This window comes from Monodelphis domestica, chromosome 5 (genome assembly GCF_027887165.1).
Source record: "Monodelphis domestica isolate mMonDom1 chromosome 5, mMonDom1.pri, whole genome shotgun sequence".
NCBI classification, from domain to species: Eukaryota; Metazoa; Chordata; class Mammalia; order Didelphimorphia; family Didelphidae; genus Monodelphis; species Monodelphis domestica.
In genome coordinates, this window is record NC_077231.1 from 60,797,414 (window position 1) to 60,816,041 (window position 18,628).

General features: G+C 40.2%; 1 protein-coding gene and 1 long non-coding RNA gene across 3 annotated transcripts in view; one reads left to right on the forward strand and one right to left on the reverse strand.

Annotated features, from left to right (window-relative positions):
* Positions 1–74: 74 nt before the first annotated feature.
* On the reverse strand, positions 75–9,298 carry LOC103106000 (uncharacterized). 2 transcript variants are annotated; one of them, XR_001624703.2, is made up of 5 exons: positions 9,167–9,295; positions 4,571–4,620; positions 4,265–4,350; positions 3,278–3,484; positions 75–944 (listed from the first exon to the last, which is right to left on the reverse strand). It is a non-coding gene; the product is annotated as an uncharacterized LOC103106000 (long non-coding RNA). The 2 variants fall into 2 exon arrangements; XR_001624702.2 differs by lacking the exon at positions 4,571–4,620 and having other exon boundaries at positions 9,167–9,298.
* ACSS3 (acyl-CoA synthetase short chain family member 3) overlaps positions 8,893–18,628 on the forward strand; it is a 256,797-nt gene continuing 247,061 nt past the window's right edge. The window contains exon 1 of the mRNA XM_001372484.4: positions 8,893–9,384. Coding sequence (XP_001372521.1) covers positions 9,056–9,384 — 329 coding nt within the window. The 5' untranslated portion in view covers positions 8,893–9,055. The remainder of the gene's footprint in view (positions 9,385–18,628) is intronic.

An 18,628-nucleotide genomic window follows, 5' to 3' on the forward strand; every position in this document is an offset into this window, starting at 1 on the left:
CACCCAGTTCTTCTTGAAGCCTTTGGCTCCTCCCCCTCCCCCCACTTGAGTAAACTATAAAATTATTCTTTTCCTTTTTCAAATCAAGGGGTTTATTAGGATAACAGGATGGGAAACTGGGGTAAGAGGGATGAGGATTTCCCTAATCTAAATCAGGTAAAATTGAGGGTTTGGGGAGTCACAAGTGTGACTCAGACAGTTAGGGAGATGGAGGACAGCAGCCCTTTCAAAATCTTCTTTCTTCTTCACAAATTTAGTCTGGCTGGTCTCCTTTCTCAGCTTCAACCCCAGAGAAAAACAAAATTCAAAGTCTCTAAGTTTCTCCTGACCAGCTCAACTCTCAAATAGATCACCAACTCAAAAGCTTCTCCCCTGGTCAGCTTCCACTGCTCAGAGCCAGAGAGCCAGAGACCAAGTCCAAAAGCCAAGTTTCTCTTCCCAGTGTCAACTTCAACTGCTCAGAGCCAGAGAAACCCCCAAAACCAAGTCAGTCTCACAAAGGTCTTTCAGCCAGCTTCAAACATCCAGGGAGAGAGAGTGTGACTTCCAGTCAGAGACAGTCACCTCCCCATTGTCAGCTCAAACTGCCACCAACTGGAAACATTCCGTTGGAACTCTGGTTCTTGCATCTTGGTCCACAAGTCCTTCAAAATCTCTCTTTCTTCATGTCTCTATCACATTAAGGGGATGAGATTATGAGAGTGGAATATGCCCTGATTCACTTAGTTCAATAACAAGGATTCTTATTTATGGTGCCAGATGCTATTTGTCCATCAGAATCCAAATCAACTTTTTTTTTTCTACTCGAAAAACAGGGGGAGATAGTTTCATTTGGCTTTAAGATCAAAATTATCCCTTATTTTGTAAAAGACAATGGTTATAGTATTTAAAATAAGTGATATGGGTATAAATTTCTTTCAATAAGTTCTAGCTCTTAAATCATCCTGTAAAAAACAAAAGAACAGCCTTGGGTTATTCTCTCTAGCGAGGAATCAAAGGTATCATAGAGGTACTTATGTGTCACCAACCCATTCCCTCACCCCACACACACACATAATTCTATCTCATGTAAAATGCAGAATCAGATTCCATGGGGAGGGGGAATACATTTCTAATACATGGAGATCCTAACAGAAATAATGGCTTTACTTCTTAATATAGTTATAATTGCATATAATACATATTTGTGTGTATGTGGTGTAATACTGATTACTCAGTGTTTGAAAGGATTTCACTTATATTTAAAAAATTCAAAAAGCAATTCAAAGCAAAACAAAACAAATTCTTGATGGAACAATTAAAATATGGAGAGGTGATATTTCTGGGCATTTAATTAATTTATTAATTGACCTGGTTAAACGATTTTCTGGATAACCAAAAGACCCCCATATCCTCTGGTACAGATCCCTGAATACAATTTTGGGAGCTCATTATTCAGTCCCTTCCTTGAACATCCCAAGACATTGGGAGGTGGTATATAAAAACTCTCAACCTTTACTGACCCTCATAGGTGGTGGTGAGTGGCCAGTAGTTAGCAGGAAGAGCATCGTTATTTCCTTTATTTATTAATCAGTCTTATTGGGGGAAACATTCCTTGGAATTCTAAGAACAAAAGAAATGTAAAAGTCAATGGACTGACAGGAGCCTGTAATCCAGGACCCACATAGAGCAATAATACACTATACCAAAAAAGATTTCCTCATTCTACACATAAAAAGAAGGGGTCATAGACCCTATGAAATGACCTAGCAGTCAATTCTTAAGAGTGGCACCTTTTGCTTGAGAGAGGTAACTTTCATTCCTTGTTTTTGTATTTCCAATGGTAAGCATAGTGCCTTGCACATAAAAAATACTTAATTTCCTCCTTTGCTGTTATTATCTAATGCAAATTCTACCCTGTAGTTATGGATGTGCTCCCTTTCTCTGCCCTAGGAATTCCTCACCCCCAACCCATCCCAATTCTTTCTTACTTAGTGATTTAATCAACTACTATTGGTTCCGCTGTCCTCAGTATGCAGACATGTCCCAGAATTGTTCATCTTGCCTTAGACTCCCTAATGAGCTTCATTCTGGCATCACCAGTTGACCTGCTAGACATTTCTTCCACTTGGCTATCCTTTAGACATCTAAGACTCATTATGTCCAAAACAACTTACCTTTCATCCCACCACCCCTGAAAGACAGCTAGGTGGTGTAAGAGAGGAAACTTAGACTCAATCTGCCAGAGGAACAAGACAAGCAGGGGAAGGGCAAGAGGAACAGAGAATTCCAGAGAAAGAACAGAGAAGAGCTGAGAAGATCCAGGTAGTTAACTTCACATCTCTTTGGGAAGTCCTTCAGGAAGGTTGCTCTGAAAGCACCTCTGAGCCCTGGTCATCCAGACCCCCTGAATCCAGCAGAAGACAACAGGAGTGGATAGGTCTTTTGATATAAAACTATCCACCCCAGGAAGATTTCCTGTCCATCCCTCCAAAGTAGCTGTTGAACTTCATATTAGGACCAGGACTGTTAGAAGTCAAGACAGCTCTCATAATTGACCCCAGAGGGTCAGGCAGGCACAGCCTGACCCTGTAGGATTTGGAGAGAAGCCGATCAATTGTTAGGTTTTAGGGACTTCCTATTTCCCACTTTCCCAATACCTTCTCCCTCAATCACACTTACCTTACCCTTTGAGTGTTCCTCAAATAAATAGCTGTTCTATAGACCTAATGCTCATAATATTCAGGGAGAGGGACCAGAAGCTTTGGGTTGGAGAACTATATTTCTTCCCCAAGGGAGAAGAAGCAGTTTAATCCTGGATTTACTTTGACCCTGCCTCTGAAGAAAAGTAATAACCCTGAAGACAGCTAGGGTGTATTGAGAAAAGAGAGGGAAGAAACTATCCTCTCTCTCCATCCATTAGATCCATTTCATCTCTACTACACTCTGGTCCTGAACTCAGTGGTGGGGGACTCCATTCCTTTTCCTCTCCATTACAGTGGCATAATGGATAGAGCAATGGGTTTAGGATTAGGATGCTCTGAGTTCAAATCTGACCTCAGATACCAGCTGTGTGACCCTGGGCAAATCACTTTACTTTATTTTCCTTAGTTTTTTCATCTACAAAATGAATTGAAGAAAGAAATGGAAAACCCCTCCAGTGTCTTTGGCAAAAAAAAAAACAACAAAAAAAAAAACCTCAGAAAGATCATACATAAAGAGATATGCATGATTGAAACTACTGACACCAAAAATAACCACCCCTGATCCTTCAACTGGAAATCTCTTCCCATCTTACCTGTTTCTGTTAAGGGTTTAACCATTACTTCAAGTTGTCCAGATCCACCATGTTGGAGTAATCCTTAACTTCTAAATTCTCATGAAGCCAAGATATTTAGTCAGTTGCTGAGTCTTGCCAATTCTACCTCCATTCTACCTCTTACTTCTGTCTTTTCTCCAGTCATCTAGCCAAGAAGTTCATGACTTCTTTCTTCACCTCTTCCACCTGAAGTGACAACCTTCTCTAATTATCACTGCATAATTGCCAAAATGACATTTCTAAAGCACATTCTGATTTCATTCCCCTACTTAATAAATCCCTCTTATGCTTATTATATCTGGGATCAAATACAACCTTTTCTGTTTGGCATTTAAAGACCTTCACAATCTAGGTCCACCTCCCTTTCTCTGACCTAATTCTATACCATTCCCCCTAGCATTCTTTATGTTGTAGTCCAAGTGATTTATTTGCTATTCTCTGTACATTATGTGCCGCCACCTTTAATCTCTATTGTAGACAGTTGGTTGTCTCAACACTATGCATTTTTTCTGACTTGGATGAGGCAATTTTTATCAAAAGAAGAACAGACTTGTGGATATGGAAGCAGGTATCATAGCCATAGTCTGCAACCAAGCAGAGTATGGCTGACCAATTTGTAGTCTTACAAAGCGATTGAAATGTCAAAGGAAAAATTTGGGGTGATTTAGACCTAAAAGATAAATGAGGGTCAGCATGAGTAGCAAAAGACAATCGTTTTACTTAAAAGGTAAGGAGACAGATGACTGTAGCTCCCTTGGGCCACCATGCAGCACTGTGATTAGAACATTTCAAGATCACACAATGCATGATAAACAGCTGCTTTTCATTGTCTCCTTAGAGGAATTGTTCTTGTCCATGGGAGCATATAGTCAAGTTAGCAAAACCTTGTCTACCCATAAGCCTATGTACGCAGCTCTCTATAGGCAGACAAAACAAAGTAGGTGTGAGGTCCCAATGGCAATGTACCTTTGTCCAGCTGGTTCCTCATGCTTGGAAGGCATTCCCTCCTGACCTCTGCTCCAGGAATGACTACTTTGACTTCCCTAAAGATCCTTGAGAGAAAGAATTGTATTTCCAGGGTTAGCATAAAGCCTGTTATATGGAATATTGTAATAAATACTTGTCGATTGATTATTTAATCATAGTTTATTATTTTTGTTTAACTCAAGAAAGTCTCAACATATAAAAAGAAAAAAAAACATTTCTAGCTAAGTCCAATAATGAGCAATTGGTGAGTTTAAGAGAAAGCAGAGAGTTGAGGAAACTCTTTACCTTTTGGATGGGTTAGTGGGTGGGTGGATGGTACTTTTCTCCTGTGGAGTCTGTAAGAGAGAGAAATCTGGAAACTTTGGGAGCCTGGAAGAGCTGCAAGAATCCTGCAAGCAGTGAGGAGGGGACGGGCAAAAAGGAACTTGGAACCTTGGAGGGAGAGAAAAAGCTGATCCAGGCAGTTGAAACGGACACCTGGTGGAGAGTACCTGGGCAGAGGTTTTTTGGGGGGTCTCTGACTGAATCTCAAAGTCAGTGATCTTTCTCTCCCTGAATTCCTGATCCCAGATCCTCCTGAACCCCAGCCAGTGGATAAGAACTTTGAGAGACAAGCAGTCCACAAAGAAGATCTCTACAACTTGGGGACACTTGGAAAACCGGGTTTCTCTACTCTGAACCCCTCAGGGGTTCAGGCTATCAGACCTGAGCTACCTAACTTTGGGGGGAAGGGTGCTAATTAGATAGGGACCCCCTCTCCCTCTTTCCTTCCTGAATCTCAATCCTTACCACTCATCAGCCCTGTCCCTTTCCTGTTTCCCTTGAATAAACTCAGTCATTAGGACCCAGAACTGACTCCAGCTTTATTAGAAGACAGTCTAAATTGAGGGCGGAGGAGAAGGGGTTTCTCTCTCCCCAGAAGAAAGAGGCTTAATACCTGAAGCCCCTTCCAACAAAGATCCCAGAGAGCCTGCCAGTAGGAATTGAAGGAAGCCATAATGAGGGAGTCTAGTCAGAGAGGGCTGAGGGGAAAAGACAAAATCCGTCCTATTTCTCTTCTCTGGCTAAACAACAACACCTCTTCTCACTCTGTCCCTGTTTTAAAAGGAAGAGGCTCCATTTCCATTCTCCTCTTTCCCCATTATATTACAAGTCCTTACAAAGCTCCCCCATGTGGGAAGTTTGCTTAACTGAGCTCTCACAGGTTTCTCTTCTCCAAATTTATACTTCCTCAGATCTTCCCTTCTTTGTTGTCCTGGGACCATGAGCAAATTTTGTCTGGATCATTCTAAGTTTATATGTGATGCTGAAGTTGAGCAAAGGGCTACTTTTCTCCCTGACTGCTGACATTCTCCTGGATTATCTCCAATTCTCCAATTTTTGGCTTTCTTCATGATTTAGCTACACAAACCCCACAAGGGCAGGTGGACAATGTCATCCCCCTCCTCTGCATCCCCTTTTGACTCAATTAGAAAGTTCTTTAATCTTCTCTTCAGGGATTATCTTTGGTGCAATTAGCTAACACAGTGGCTAGAGCTAGTCCTAGATTCAAATGTGACCTCAGAAACTTCCTAGCTATTTGACTCTGGGCAAGTCACTTAATCCGGATTGCCTAACTCTTGCAACTCTTTCTTAGAATTCATGCTTAGACACAAGGAAAAAGTTTTAGGGGAAAAAATATTTTCTTTGATTGTATCTTGTGACTATGTAAACTGAGCTGGAAGTGGTAAAGGTGGTGGTAAAACAAATATTCCCCATTCTCTATTATTATTAGTATTATATAATAATAGATATTATAATATAATATAGATATAAAATATATAGATATAGATAATATAGATATAATAATAGAGTATTATAATCTTGAGGATAAAATTAAGGATAAAAATTTTTAAAAAGGACACAATTATTCGACCAAGAATCAGTTTCCTTGAATGATCCAGCATGATCTTTGAATCTATCGAACACAGAATGAAACATAGAATTAATTGATCTGTCATTCCCTGGTTCACAGAGCTCAATTGGCTATTGCCTCAAAGTGAAAATTCAAGTTTCTAGAAGGAGCAGCCAGTTGGTTCCTTGGACAGAGAGCAAAGCCTGGAGCCAGGAGGATCTGGGTTCAAACCTAACCTTAGACACTATCAATCTGTGTGATCCTAGGCAAGCCACTTAACCCCCAATTGCCCTAGTCCTTGCCTTTCTGACTTAGAGTTGTTACTAAGACAGAAATAATGTTGTTGTTGTTTTTTTAAAGAAAAAATATAAGCTTCTCTAGCATTTAAGCCCTTCAACATCTGACTTCTAGTGGGTCTATTATTGGACTTGGAGTTATGAAGACCTGAGTACAAATCCTATCAAACTGATGATGACCTGTGTGTCAGTCTCAATTTTGCCACCTGTAAAATGGGATAATAGCCCGTACTTCATAGTGTAAATTTGAGAATCAAATCAAATAATATATGTAAAGTATTTTACAAACCTTAAAGTGCCATATATATATATATATATATATATATATATATATGGTACCAGGTTGTATATATGTGTATGTATGTGTGTCTACATGAATATGTATACTTACATATGTTTATCTTTTCAGATTTATTTTTATTTTATTGACCTTTAGACAAATTGACCAAACTACTCCCAAGCTACAGTTTATCTCCCTCTCTGTTCCTTTGCATTGCCTGTCTTCTCTTCCCTTCCTCCCCCACTGCCACAGTGAATATATCCTCTCCTTATCCTTGGCTCTTAGAATTCCTCACTTGTTTTAAAACCTTTCAGAAGTGCTACTTCCCACAGAAGTTCTGATGGCCCCAGCTACCAGGAATTTCACTCGGTTACCTTGTATTTACAGTGTGTCTATACAATACATGAAAGGTAGCTTGTCACAGTGAGTAAAAAAAATAAAGAAGCTCTGGATTCAATTTCATCTCTGAAACATACTGGTTCTATGGCCTGGGCAAATCCATGGTGCTCTCAGACTTTTCAAAAGAAACTGCCAGTCACAGAGTAGAAGTGGATATGCATTGTTCAGTCAGGTCTGACTCTTCATGGCATACCAATAACATCTGTGGGTTTTCTTGGCAAAGATATTATTTCCCCTCCCATATCCTTCTCCAGTAGATTCAGGAAAACAGATTATGTGACTTGCTCAGGATCACACAGCTGGTGTCTGATGGCAAAAATTTAGAATTTAGGTTTTTCATCTTGATACTCTCTCCATTGAACCACCCAGCTTCCTCTTGATATGTGTTGCTGGAAGGGAACTCCTCACTGATGAATTTCACTGATGAAATATCAGGTACATTATAACAAATCTGATATGTACTTGTACCTGTTGTTTCCTCTGATAGGAAAAAAAAAAGGCATTTAGGTGGCTCAGTGGCTAGAGAGTCAAGCCTGGAATTGGGGCTACCTTAATTCAAATATGTGGGGGGAAATCTAGTTTTAGCTCAGTGGGTATTGATAACTGAGAAATGCTTGATTAATTAATAACAAAACTTAATAATTACTTTAATAAAGGAAAATTACGGACTTACAATCATAAAGGTTAGCGCAAGCACAATTAAGTAATTGATTATAAATAAATGTAGTTTTAGGGCTTCCTGTAACCATAGGTATGCAGAAGGCAGGCAGGGAAGTGAGCAATATGATAGGGCCTTCGAATTTAGAGACTGAAGGGATTTAAAAGATAACTCACACCTAGGCCAAGCGAGAAGTTTCAAGTGATTGCAAACAAAAGTTCTGTGCCTTCTGCTACAGGTGGCACCCGCCCTATGTGGCTTTGGGTAGCAGTCTGTAGGTAAGATCCTCTTACAGATTGTAATACCTTCCTCAAAGCCCCGCCCATTGTTCTAAAGCCCCGCCCATTATCCCCAAAGCCCTTCCTACTCTTTTAAAGAATTCTCCTTGTTCCCTCCCTCTTACTCAGCGGTTGAGAAAACATGGAGAAACAGGCATTTTTAAGGATCTGGAGTTGTTTGAAAAACTTGGTTTGGTGCGGACTGGGTAGTAGATAAAAATTGCGGATTACTACAGTGGAAGAGACCAGGCGGTGGGAGCGGACCCGCCTCTCCACCCTTCCCTTCTCTACTTTAAATCTACTGCCATGGCAGAAAATTCAAAGTACGAACAAAAGCCTGGTGATTGGCTCTGTCCTATAAAGCAGGGGAAGTTTTTTGTCTCATTTGGCAAATCCGGGGATCTGAATGGAAGAGAGACAGTGGTCTCCAATTGCTTTGGAGCCTTTGCATTAGAGCTCAGATTTTAACAGCTCAATCTTAAGTGTTTCCAGCTGTCAAACTATTGCACACTCGGGTCACTGTGTCCGTTTCTTTTCTTTTTTTTTTTAAACCGTTTTGTTACCAGGGAGAGTTCCCTTCCAAGGTGGGGGAAGGGACGCAGAATAGACTATAAAAACAAAAGGGGTCCGTATCAAGTATTAACAATAAACTATCTTAAAAGTTACCACGTTTTGTCCTTTAGGTTTTAATAACACCTGTTTTTTTCTCTTGGGATCCAGTTCAGCTTTTCTCAACAACTTCAGAATGTAGTGGGCCACGCGCCCTGCCCCCTCCCCCCCCCAAAAAAAACAAAACAACCAAAACCTTCCAACTTTGGGAGTTTGTCAAAGTCTCTCAGATCTTACTGAGTAGAAGGCTTCGTGGACGGCTTGGAAGGGCCCAGCTGAACTTGGGCAGCTGCTCTAATAATTAGCCACCCTTCTCCCCCACCTCCCCAGAGTTCAGGCACGGGGCAAGCCTTGGCATGAAGCCCTCCTGGCTGCAGTGTCGGAAGGTCACGGGCGCGGGAGGACTCGGGGCTCCCCTGCAGGGCTCAGCCGCGGCCCGGGGAGCAGCTCCTGCCCGCCGGGCTTACCTGGCTCCGGGGCCTTGGGACAGCCTAGGAGTCGGTGGGGGACGCCGCTCTCTGTCTTCGGGCAGCGGCAGCAGCGCGGGTGTCAGCGAGTATAAGACGCACTTCTCGGCCTCTGTGTCCGACCCGGAGAAGTTCTGGGGGAAAGCCGCGGAGCAGATCAGCTGGTACAAGCCCTGGACCAAAACTCTGGAGAACAGCCACCCACCAGCCACAAGTTGGTGAGTGACTTCCCGACGGTCTCTGAGCCCACCTCGAGCAGGATCAGCCTCAGCTGGCCAAGTAGGGGCAAGTCAAGCACAGGGCAACTTCCTGGTCTTGCACTTGCAGGACCCGATTTCGAATCCTGTCTGAAATGAATGCGATCTGGGGCAGGACCTTGGACCTGCCTAGGCCTCATTTTTCTCTTCCTTGTGTGCCTAAGACCCTCCCCAAATGGTTACGAAGTCCTTTACAGAAACACCAAATTTTGAGAGCTTTTAAGGGATCACCCAGTCTGAACTCTCTCTTTTTTTTTTTTCAGATGAGGAAACTGAGGCTTAGTCCTGCTTGTAGAACAAGCACAGGAATTCAGATCTCCTGAGCTCTCCAGAGACTCAGCCTAGAATTCTTTGTTCTCTTATTTGGGGAAGTCAAATAGGGATCTAATAAAACACTTCCCTTTCTTTCTTAAAATTTTGCTGCTGGCAGTCTCCCCTCTTCTAGTGAGTGGCAAAATAGTCTCCCTTTTAAGTAAAAAAAGACCTTTTTGAGACTTTAAAAATTATAAATACATTTTGCCTTTTCTGAGTAAGTCATTTGATGGTACATTTTTAAAATTTTCATTACTGCATCTTTTCCCATTCACACACATTTGCCTTCCACCAATTCTGAGTACCATTTGCCTTTCATTTGTTTCCCAGAAAGGTTGTGACATAACCTGTGATCACACAAAATGTGGCACAGTGAAGAAGGGGAAGCTAGGTCTTCCTGAGCCAATACTCAGTCCTTAGGTAGGATGCCAGGTTGTCATTCTCAAAAGCAAATATTGCTGACATCAAGAAGAGATCGGGCTGTACTGGCATTCTATTGATCATTCTTGTATTGATGTAATCTAGACAGCACTGAAATAAAGAATTGGCATGAAGTGTTGTTTTCAGAAAGCATACGTAAAGGGTATCTCCAAAGTCTTAGAAGGTTTTCAGAGAGCTGCTAAAGTCAATGGAGGTCTGAATTTAGACTGGAAGACCTGAGTTTGAGTCCTCTCTCAAATACCAGCTTGAAGAGCTGAAAACTTCTTTAAGACTTTAGAGATACCCTATATTTATCCCAAATTAGGATTAGGGTTGGAAGAAGTCAACCCAGTGTGAGTATATATATATATATACATATATATATTATATTATAATATAAATATAAATTAATATAAATGAACCATATGTATATGGTTCATTTATATTAAAGAAATATGCCCACACTTAATTTTGGGTATTGCCAATTGGTTGACTATATTATGCATGGATGGCTATGATGACTGGTGACTCTCCCTCCCCTCCCTCCACATGGCAGGGGACCTCAGTCTAATTTTTTTCCTTAAAGAATGTTTAAGGTGAGTGGGAAGAGTTGGCAGATTTGGAAGAAGGCATGTTGGCATCAGAAAAAGGAAATTGATCAGGTAAAGCTGGTTCTAGGGAGTCCTTAACTGAAATTGATTGTCTTGCAAAGAGCCCTAAGATTCTGTAGAAAAATGGGGTCTAGTCCTTAACTGAGACAGCTAGGTGGTATAGTAAATAGAGAGTTTGACCTGGAATCAGAAAAATCTGAATTTAAATGTGGTCTCAGATACTTCCTAGCTATGTGGCAGTGAAAAATCACTTAACCCCAGTTTACCTCAGTTTCGTTATTTGTAAAATATGTAAATGTAATATTTTGCTCCCAGTGTTGTAGTAAGGACCATATGAGATGATATCTGTCTCTGGAATATAGTAAGTGCTTAATAAATACTTGTTTCTTACTTTTCTTCCTTCTTCTACCATAAAACACAGATCAGAGGACCACAGATTAAGAGTTAGAAGGGAACTTAGTGGATCCATTAAGTCCTGCTTCTTCATTTAACAAATGGGGAAACTGAGGTTCAGAGACATTAAATTTTTGGCCGTGGGGCACACGGCTAGGAGAGGATAAAACTCAGATCTACCAGATTCTAAGGCCACTGCTCTGTTTGCCTCACCATGACCTGGTTGTTTTTATGTGAAATGTAAAGTTTCTTAGGCTTTTGGTGCTCTGGGAAAGATGACTTCACTTTCTCTTCCCTTCAAGAGCTATCATGTTCAGTACTGGACTCTCTTGTCTCTTGGCTCCTGAGAAAGAAATTGAATTTTTTTCAGCACCATGACTTTAATGATCTTTTATTTTGGCTAATATCCACAGGCCCTGTGGGGCTTTTTAGGGTTGCCTTCTCATTGCAAATTAGAATCAATGTTTAGCTAAAACTCTGCTGTACTTTGCCCCACTAAAGGCATGGAAATTGAGTGCCATGGGCAAGGATAGGATTCAGTAGATTTCTCTTAGGTAAATAGGAAAGAGTGCCAACCAGTGCCATCTTTGTCATTTATTAGCCATGTAACCTTGCTCAGGTCACTCTCTCTATGCTTCAGGGTCCTCATTTTTATAATAAGGGGGTTGGAGCTAGATAACCTACTAAGGGTCCTTCCAGATCTGTGATTCAAAATTAAATTATTGAAGGCATCATTAACAACAGAATCTTTTGGATTCTATCAAAAAAGTGCAAACAAAATCTACAACATTGTACAAGTTTTGGCAACAATTTCAGTTCAACAAGCAATAAGTGCCCAATATGGTACAGGAAGTATACCATGAGTTGGAGTTACAAATAAAACAACCACAGCAATTAAAGAGCCCTTCCCCAAATGCAATTTATATTCTACTAGAAGGAAATAGCAGGTTTACATTCTAGAGCTTGAAGGAAGGAACATCTAAGACTATCCAATCCAAACTTTTTGTTCTATACATGAGGAAACCAAGGCCCATGGAATTTAAATAACTTGACCCAAGTCCCATAGTAAGAATCATTGGTAGTGTTTGAACCAGTGCCTTCTTGTGATTTTAGAACCAGATAATGCTTTTTATTTTCATTATACCACACTAAAGCACTGGGCTTGGAATCAGAAAGTCTCATCTCAAAATTTTCTAAGCTGTGTGACCCTGGGCAAACCAGGCAACCCTGCTTGCCTCAGTTTCCTCAATTGAAAAAATGAGTTGGAGAAGGAAATGGCAAACAGCTCCATTGTCTTTGCCAAGAAAAGACCCAATAGGATGTGAAAAATGGTAGAGCACCTACACTTCTTATTCACAATGATTAGTAAATACAAAAGTTATGCAGTGTAATTTGGGGGACAATCAGAGAAGGTTAGGGTTATAGGGCACTAGCAAATGGAAGGGTCTGGGAAAGATAATAGAACTGAGCCTTGAATGTCTAGCTGCAATTAAAAGAAAAATAAAAAACACCTGATAGCAGCCTTGGGGACAATCCCACAATAACTCACAATATTGAGATATCTGTTGATACAAGTTGTTGAATCAAAGGCCCCTTGGGCTAAATGACTCTTGAGAGTTTCATGGAAAAATCCATTAGGTCATTACTTTTCTAACTTCAACATAACAAGGGGCATTTAGCACTGCTAGTAATCCTTTTGATCAGAGACCAGTAATACATGGTTTTTTCCCACCCAGGAATTAGACACCGATAATCCATCATTCAGGCTGCTTTCCCCTGAAATTGAAATCAGACTTGCAATCCCTGGGGTGTTTGTGACACTCACTTCTTGCACTGGGCATCAGATCAAGCTCACTCTCCAGGTTCTTTCTCTCTACATCTTGTGACCACATTTTAGGCTTTCCCTCTGAGTTATTCCAGGGGTGTCAAACTCAAATAGAAAAGGGGGCCACTAAACCCTACAGAAGGATGCCTGGGAGTTGTATTGACATAAAACTTGAATAGACATTATCTATGTTTTATTCTATTTTTATTTATTTTGTTAAATATTTACCAGTTACAACTAAATCTCTTTGTGGCTTCATTCTGGAGGACTTGGGGGGGGTCCTATCTGACACCTCCAAGCTAGATTAACTTTGAAGATCCTCTTCTCCCATCCTACAGTTTGGAGGTAGTGATTTAATTTGTTCGAACAGTGTCTATAAACTAATTAGGAGAAATCCCCCAAGTAAATGCAGATTGTTAGAGTGATGAAAGCCTACTCAACCTTTAAAAGACTTAAAAGAACAAAACATTTACTACTCACCAAATATTGACAGAATTGTAGCTTCTATGTGTCATTATGCAGAATCCCAAGCTCTTAGAGGTGTTTATAACCTATTTGGTGAGGTGAGATAGACACAATCAAAACTAAATAAGTAATATTTCAGCGTTGGATTAAATATGATCTTGGTTAAATGACTTCTGTGAGCCTCAGTTCCCTTATTGGTGAGGTAGGGATTGGGGGAGGGAAGGCGAAAGGTTTAGGCTTAGACTAGAATTATTAAGTTTCATTTATCTCAGAAGCACGTGAAAATGAAATAATTATGTAAGACATAATTATTGAAATAAAACCTTAGGCAAAGTATTTTTTTCTCTCCCTGGGACCCATTGTTCCTGTTTGTGAAATGACAGGGTTCGATTTTGCCAATAGAATGTAAACTCCTTGGGGATTAGGACTGTTTGATTTTTGTTTTTTGCATCCCTCATGCTCTGCACATAGTAGGGATTGTTTCTTCATTGATAAGTATTCTCTAAGGTCTTTTCTGGCTATAACAGTCTATATTTTTTCGTGTATAATGCCCCAAATTGTACAGATATTGAATAGGAAATTGTGAATTACATTATTGTGAGCTCAAATTTGTAGGAAAGGTTATATGAGCTTTCCATTCTCAAAGGTGAATTTAGAAGCCTTTTAGAGGCATTTGTGGTTTCCTTTGCTCCCCCACCCCTTTCCCTTATTTGGATTCTCCATGTAAAATGCTAATTCAGATTGCATAAAGGAGAGAGAATATGCCCCTGCTAAAGAAAGATCTAACAATCCTATATAGCCATGTATTGGTTTGGTCAATGAGCATTTATTAAGCCCCTACTATATGTGAGTCCCTATCCTAAGCAGTGGGATACAAAGGAAACCAAAAGACTGTTTCTGAGATCAAAGAGTTCCTCATCTAATGGGGGTGGCAGCACAAAAAAAAAAAGATATACAAATAAGCTATCACCTGCATAAATAGGAAATGAAAGGGAAGAAAGGTAACAATTAAGAGGGATTGAGAAAAGCTTTTGGTAGAACATGAGATTTTCTTTGGGACTGAAAGGAAGCCAGGAGGCTTATATGATGAATATATGTAGAAATATACGTATTCATGTGCTTCTATATAAACATATATACACACATACATATTCTGCAATAAGCAGTATTGATTCATTTACATTCTTCTGAGGGAGGAAGAATAATACTTGCAGTTACAAAATTCAAGAAGCAAAATCATAACCTTATAGCCATAGTCAGAGGGGGTCAAGAAAGAACAAGAGGGGCCCTGAAATAAATCGTAGAGGTGGCAGTTTTAGAAGGCCATTAATATCTAGCTGAAGGGTTGGACTTTATACTATAGGTAGTGTGAAAGCCAGAAATGCTGTTGAATGACAGTGAAAGTAGTCTTCAATCTGAAAAATTTATGCAAAATGGATTAGAGGGGGATGGAGCCTAGTCAGGAAAAGTAGCCATGCTACTTCAGTAATCTAAGGATAAAGAAATGAGGGCTGTGATTGAGAGTTCTTTTTAGCAATCTGAATATGAAGGATCTCCCTGTTTCCTTTTTTTTTTTAACCCTCACTTTTCCTCTTAGAATCTATACTGTGTATTGGTTCCAAGGCAGAAGAGTGGTAAGGGTTAGGCAATGGGGTTAAGTGACTTGCCCAGGGTCACACAGCTAGGAAGTGTCTGAGGCCAAAGTTGAATTTAGGACTTTCCATCTCTAAGCCTGCTCTCAATCCATTGAGTCACCCAGTTGCCCCACCCATTTCTTTTTTTTGAAAGTTCAGGAGCCTCATTAAGAACAGGAAGGGGAACTACAAGCAAAGTAAGATAAGGAAGTCAATGGAACTTTCTGCCTGTAAGATACAATATGGGAATAGTATACTATTGGGCAATTCTGGATGTACAGTAGGAGAAGATAAATGTTTATTGAGTGATTAATTTTTTAAAAGAAATTTTGATAACTGTATTTCATGATGTTATGTATTCCATGTATGTATTTCAAACCATTATGCTAGGGGCAGCTCGATGGCTCAGTGAATTGAGCTCCAGATCTAGGTCCTGGGTTCAAATATGACTTCAGACACTTCCTAGCTTTGTGACCTCAGGCAAGTCACTTAACCCTCATTGCCTAGCCCTTACCTCTCTTCTGCCTTGGAATGTATATATAATATTGATTCTAAGATGGAAGGTAAGGGTAGGAAAAAAAAAAAAGCATTTGCCGAGGTGTGGTACATAAGCTTCTTCACTGTTCTATCCCCTGAGTCACCTATGCCTTATGGAAGATTGAAATAGTCTGTAAAAGAATTAGTCACTGAGGGAGGAGAATAGGCATCTATGCCAAAAAAAAGGCTTAGGAATCCTTGGAGTAGATGCTGTGATCTCCTGAGTGCATAACCCAAATGAAACAAAGGTGAAATTGGCAACTTTTATCCAGCTGTCACTCCATACTCTTCTCAAAGCTTCTGGTGATTGCCCAATAAAGAATATTGTAGTTAGTCAATTTATTTATTGTCTTTCATGGTATTCCCAGAGCTCAGTATGGTGCCTGGTACCTAGTTGACACTTAAGAACTTCTCAGCTTCCCTGGACTCCATTCAGGGCAGTGTAAATAAACAGGAGCATTTTGCCCCCAGTCAATGACTTAGGATGGCCCAGGCTTCCCAAGCATTGCATACCAGGATATATCCTGCTGAATAAATTCTAGTGGCATCTTATGGATCTAGGATCAAATGCAAAATCCTCTCTGTATTTGGCCTTTGAAGCCTTTTGCAATATGTCCTCAACCTACCTTTTCATGCTTATGCATTACTTGCCCTTATGACTTTGTTCCAGTGAATATGTCCATTGGCTCTTCCTGGTAGGTGAAATTCCACTTTCAAGTTCTGTGTTTTTGTATGTCCTGTTCCCTGTGTGCTACATATGTATTCTTTCTTCATCTCAAATGAAACACCATCTCTTTTTTATTTTTTCTTTAATTTAGAATATTTTTCCATGGTTCCATGATTCATGGTTTCTCACCTCCCCCCCTCCCCCAATTCCTCTCCCCTTCCTGAGCTGACAAGCAATTCCACTAGGTTAGACACGTATCATTGTTCAAAATCTATTTCCATGTTATTCATATTTGCAGTAGAGCAATCCTTTAACATCAAAACCCCAGTAATATCCCCAGTGTACCATGTGATCATTCATATATTTTTCTTCTGCATTTCTTCTCCCACAGTTCTTTCTCTGAATGTGGATAGCATTCTTTCTCATAAGTTTCTCTGGATTGCCCTTGGTCATTGCGTTGCTGCTAATAGAAAAGTGTATTGAGACACTATCTCTTTGGTGAGACCTTTCCTGATTTCTCTTTCACTCCTACTAGGTCTTCTGCCTTCCAAAAATTGCCATATATTTATTTTTTATATTTTCCATTTAAGACATACTGTTTCCTCTGATAGAATTAGTATGTTCCTTGAAAGCAAGGACTGTTTTCATTTTTGCATTTGTGTTCTCAGTGCCTAACTGGGGGAGGGAGAGAAGGCAGAAAGAAGGAAGAAGAAAGAAAGCTACATTAAAGAATTTCAATGTGAATGCATATAGTATACAAATACAAGGAAGCAAATACAGTCCTTTAGAACTTATATCCTAATAGAGCAAGGTGAGTAGTTGGCCAGGGAGAAATGTTTTGGTGTCATGGGGCAATTGATTGATGTATTTGGTGTTTTACAATCTCAGCGCTAGAATTAGAAAAAAAGATGAAGTGGATGCATAGGGCACAGCATGAAAATAGCATGGAAATAGCCTAGTGGGTCTGAGCCTGGGCAAGGTCAGGTAAATGCTCAGCAATCTTCAGCTCAGGGGCCCAGGAATGGGAGCTTGACTTCTGAGAAGGAGGTATATGGAGGCTGTAGTGCAGATATGGCATGGAGATGACTGGAAAGTAATAAGTGCTCAATAAATGCTTTTTAGTACTCCATGATTTCTGAGAAATGGATGCAAAGTGCAAGTAATGGCAACCATCTACTACCAGATCGTTTTCACCAGCCCTCTCAATAACTTGAATGCTCATTGTCTTTCTGTTCCATCCATCATCTTCAGAACAGCATTATTCATTCCAATGGCTTCTATAGCAACCTGATAAAGCAATTACTCAATGTCCTCAGCTCCAACAGTCTTTTCTGACTTCATTTTAACCACACAGTGACATATCACCCATAAGATCTCTGACTTTGAAATTCCATGTTTTTTTGACCATCAGCTCCCTTCATTACATTTCTCCCTCTCTTTCACTCCATTTAACACTAATTTTTCCCTGAATTTGACCTTTCATCCAATTCTCCTAGTTGATCTCCATTCTGACTTGGTTTGGATGCAGATCCAGTCTTGTCCACATGGTCAATCGCTTTAATATTCTTCCTTAGTTGCCACTCTAAAATCCCTTGTCCTTTTCCTGAATTGCTGTCATTCCTGACCTGTAAATACTTATCCCTGGATGATATTACCATCCTTTGGGTGCTGCTTGAGAAAGTCAAAAAGTTATGCTGGTTTTCATCCTCACTGCAGATTCAAGGTAGCAAACTTGCTTTGGCATTTTGCTTCTCCTTGATAATACTCTGATTCCGCCCATATTGATTCTCTGTTCCTTTCAATATTGTGACTCCTCCCCATATTCCTTTCTCTATCAATGATTATTCCAAAACTTTTTGGTCCTCATCAATTCCATCTCTCATACCCCACCCTACCCTCTACATTTAACCTCATGGAACTAAGCCTCTTACTTCACTAATATTATTGAAACTTGATTTCCTCATTTGAATTTCTAATTTTGTGCAGTAGCAACACCCAGTCCCATCCTCTTTGAGTTTTGCTGCAGATGTGTTTTTAAGTTCAAAATCCCAACTTGGTGAAGGAGGAATTTGGATTTTTTGTTGTTGTTCAGTCATTCCAATAGTGTCTGACTCTTCCTGAATCCACTTGGGGTTTTCTTGTCAGAGATACTTAATGATTTGCCATTTCCTTCTCTGGCTGGTGAGGAAACTGAGGCAAGCAGGGTTAAATGACTTGCCCAGGGTCATACAGCTAGCCTGAGGCTAGATTTTAACTCAGATCTTCTAGACTCCAGACTCAGCTCTTTTATCCCTTGTGCTACTTAGTTGTTTTAGCAACATTAAAACCTGATCTTCCCATT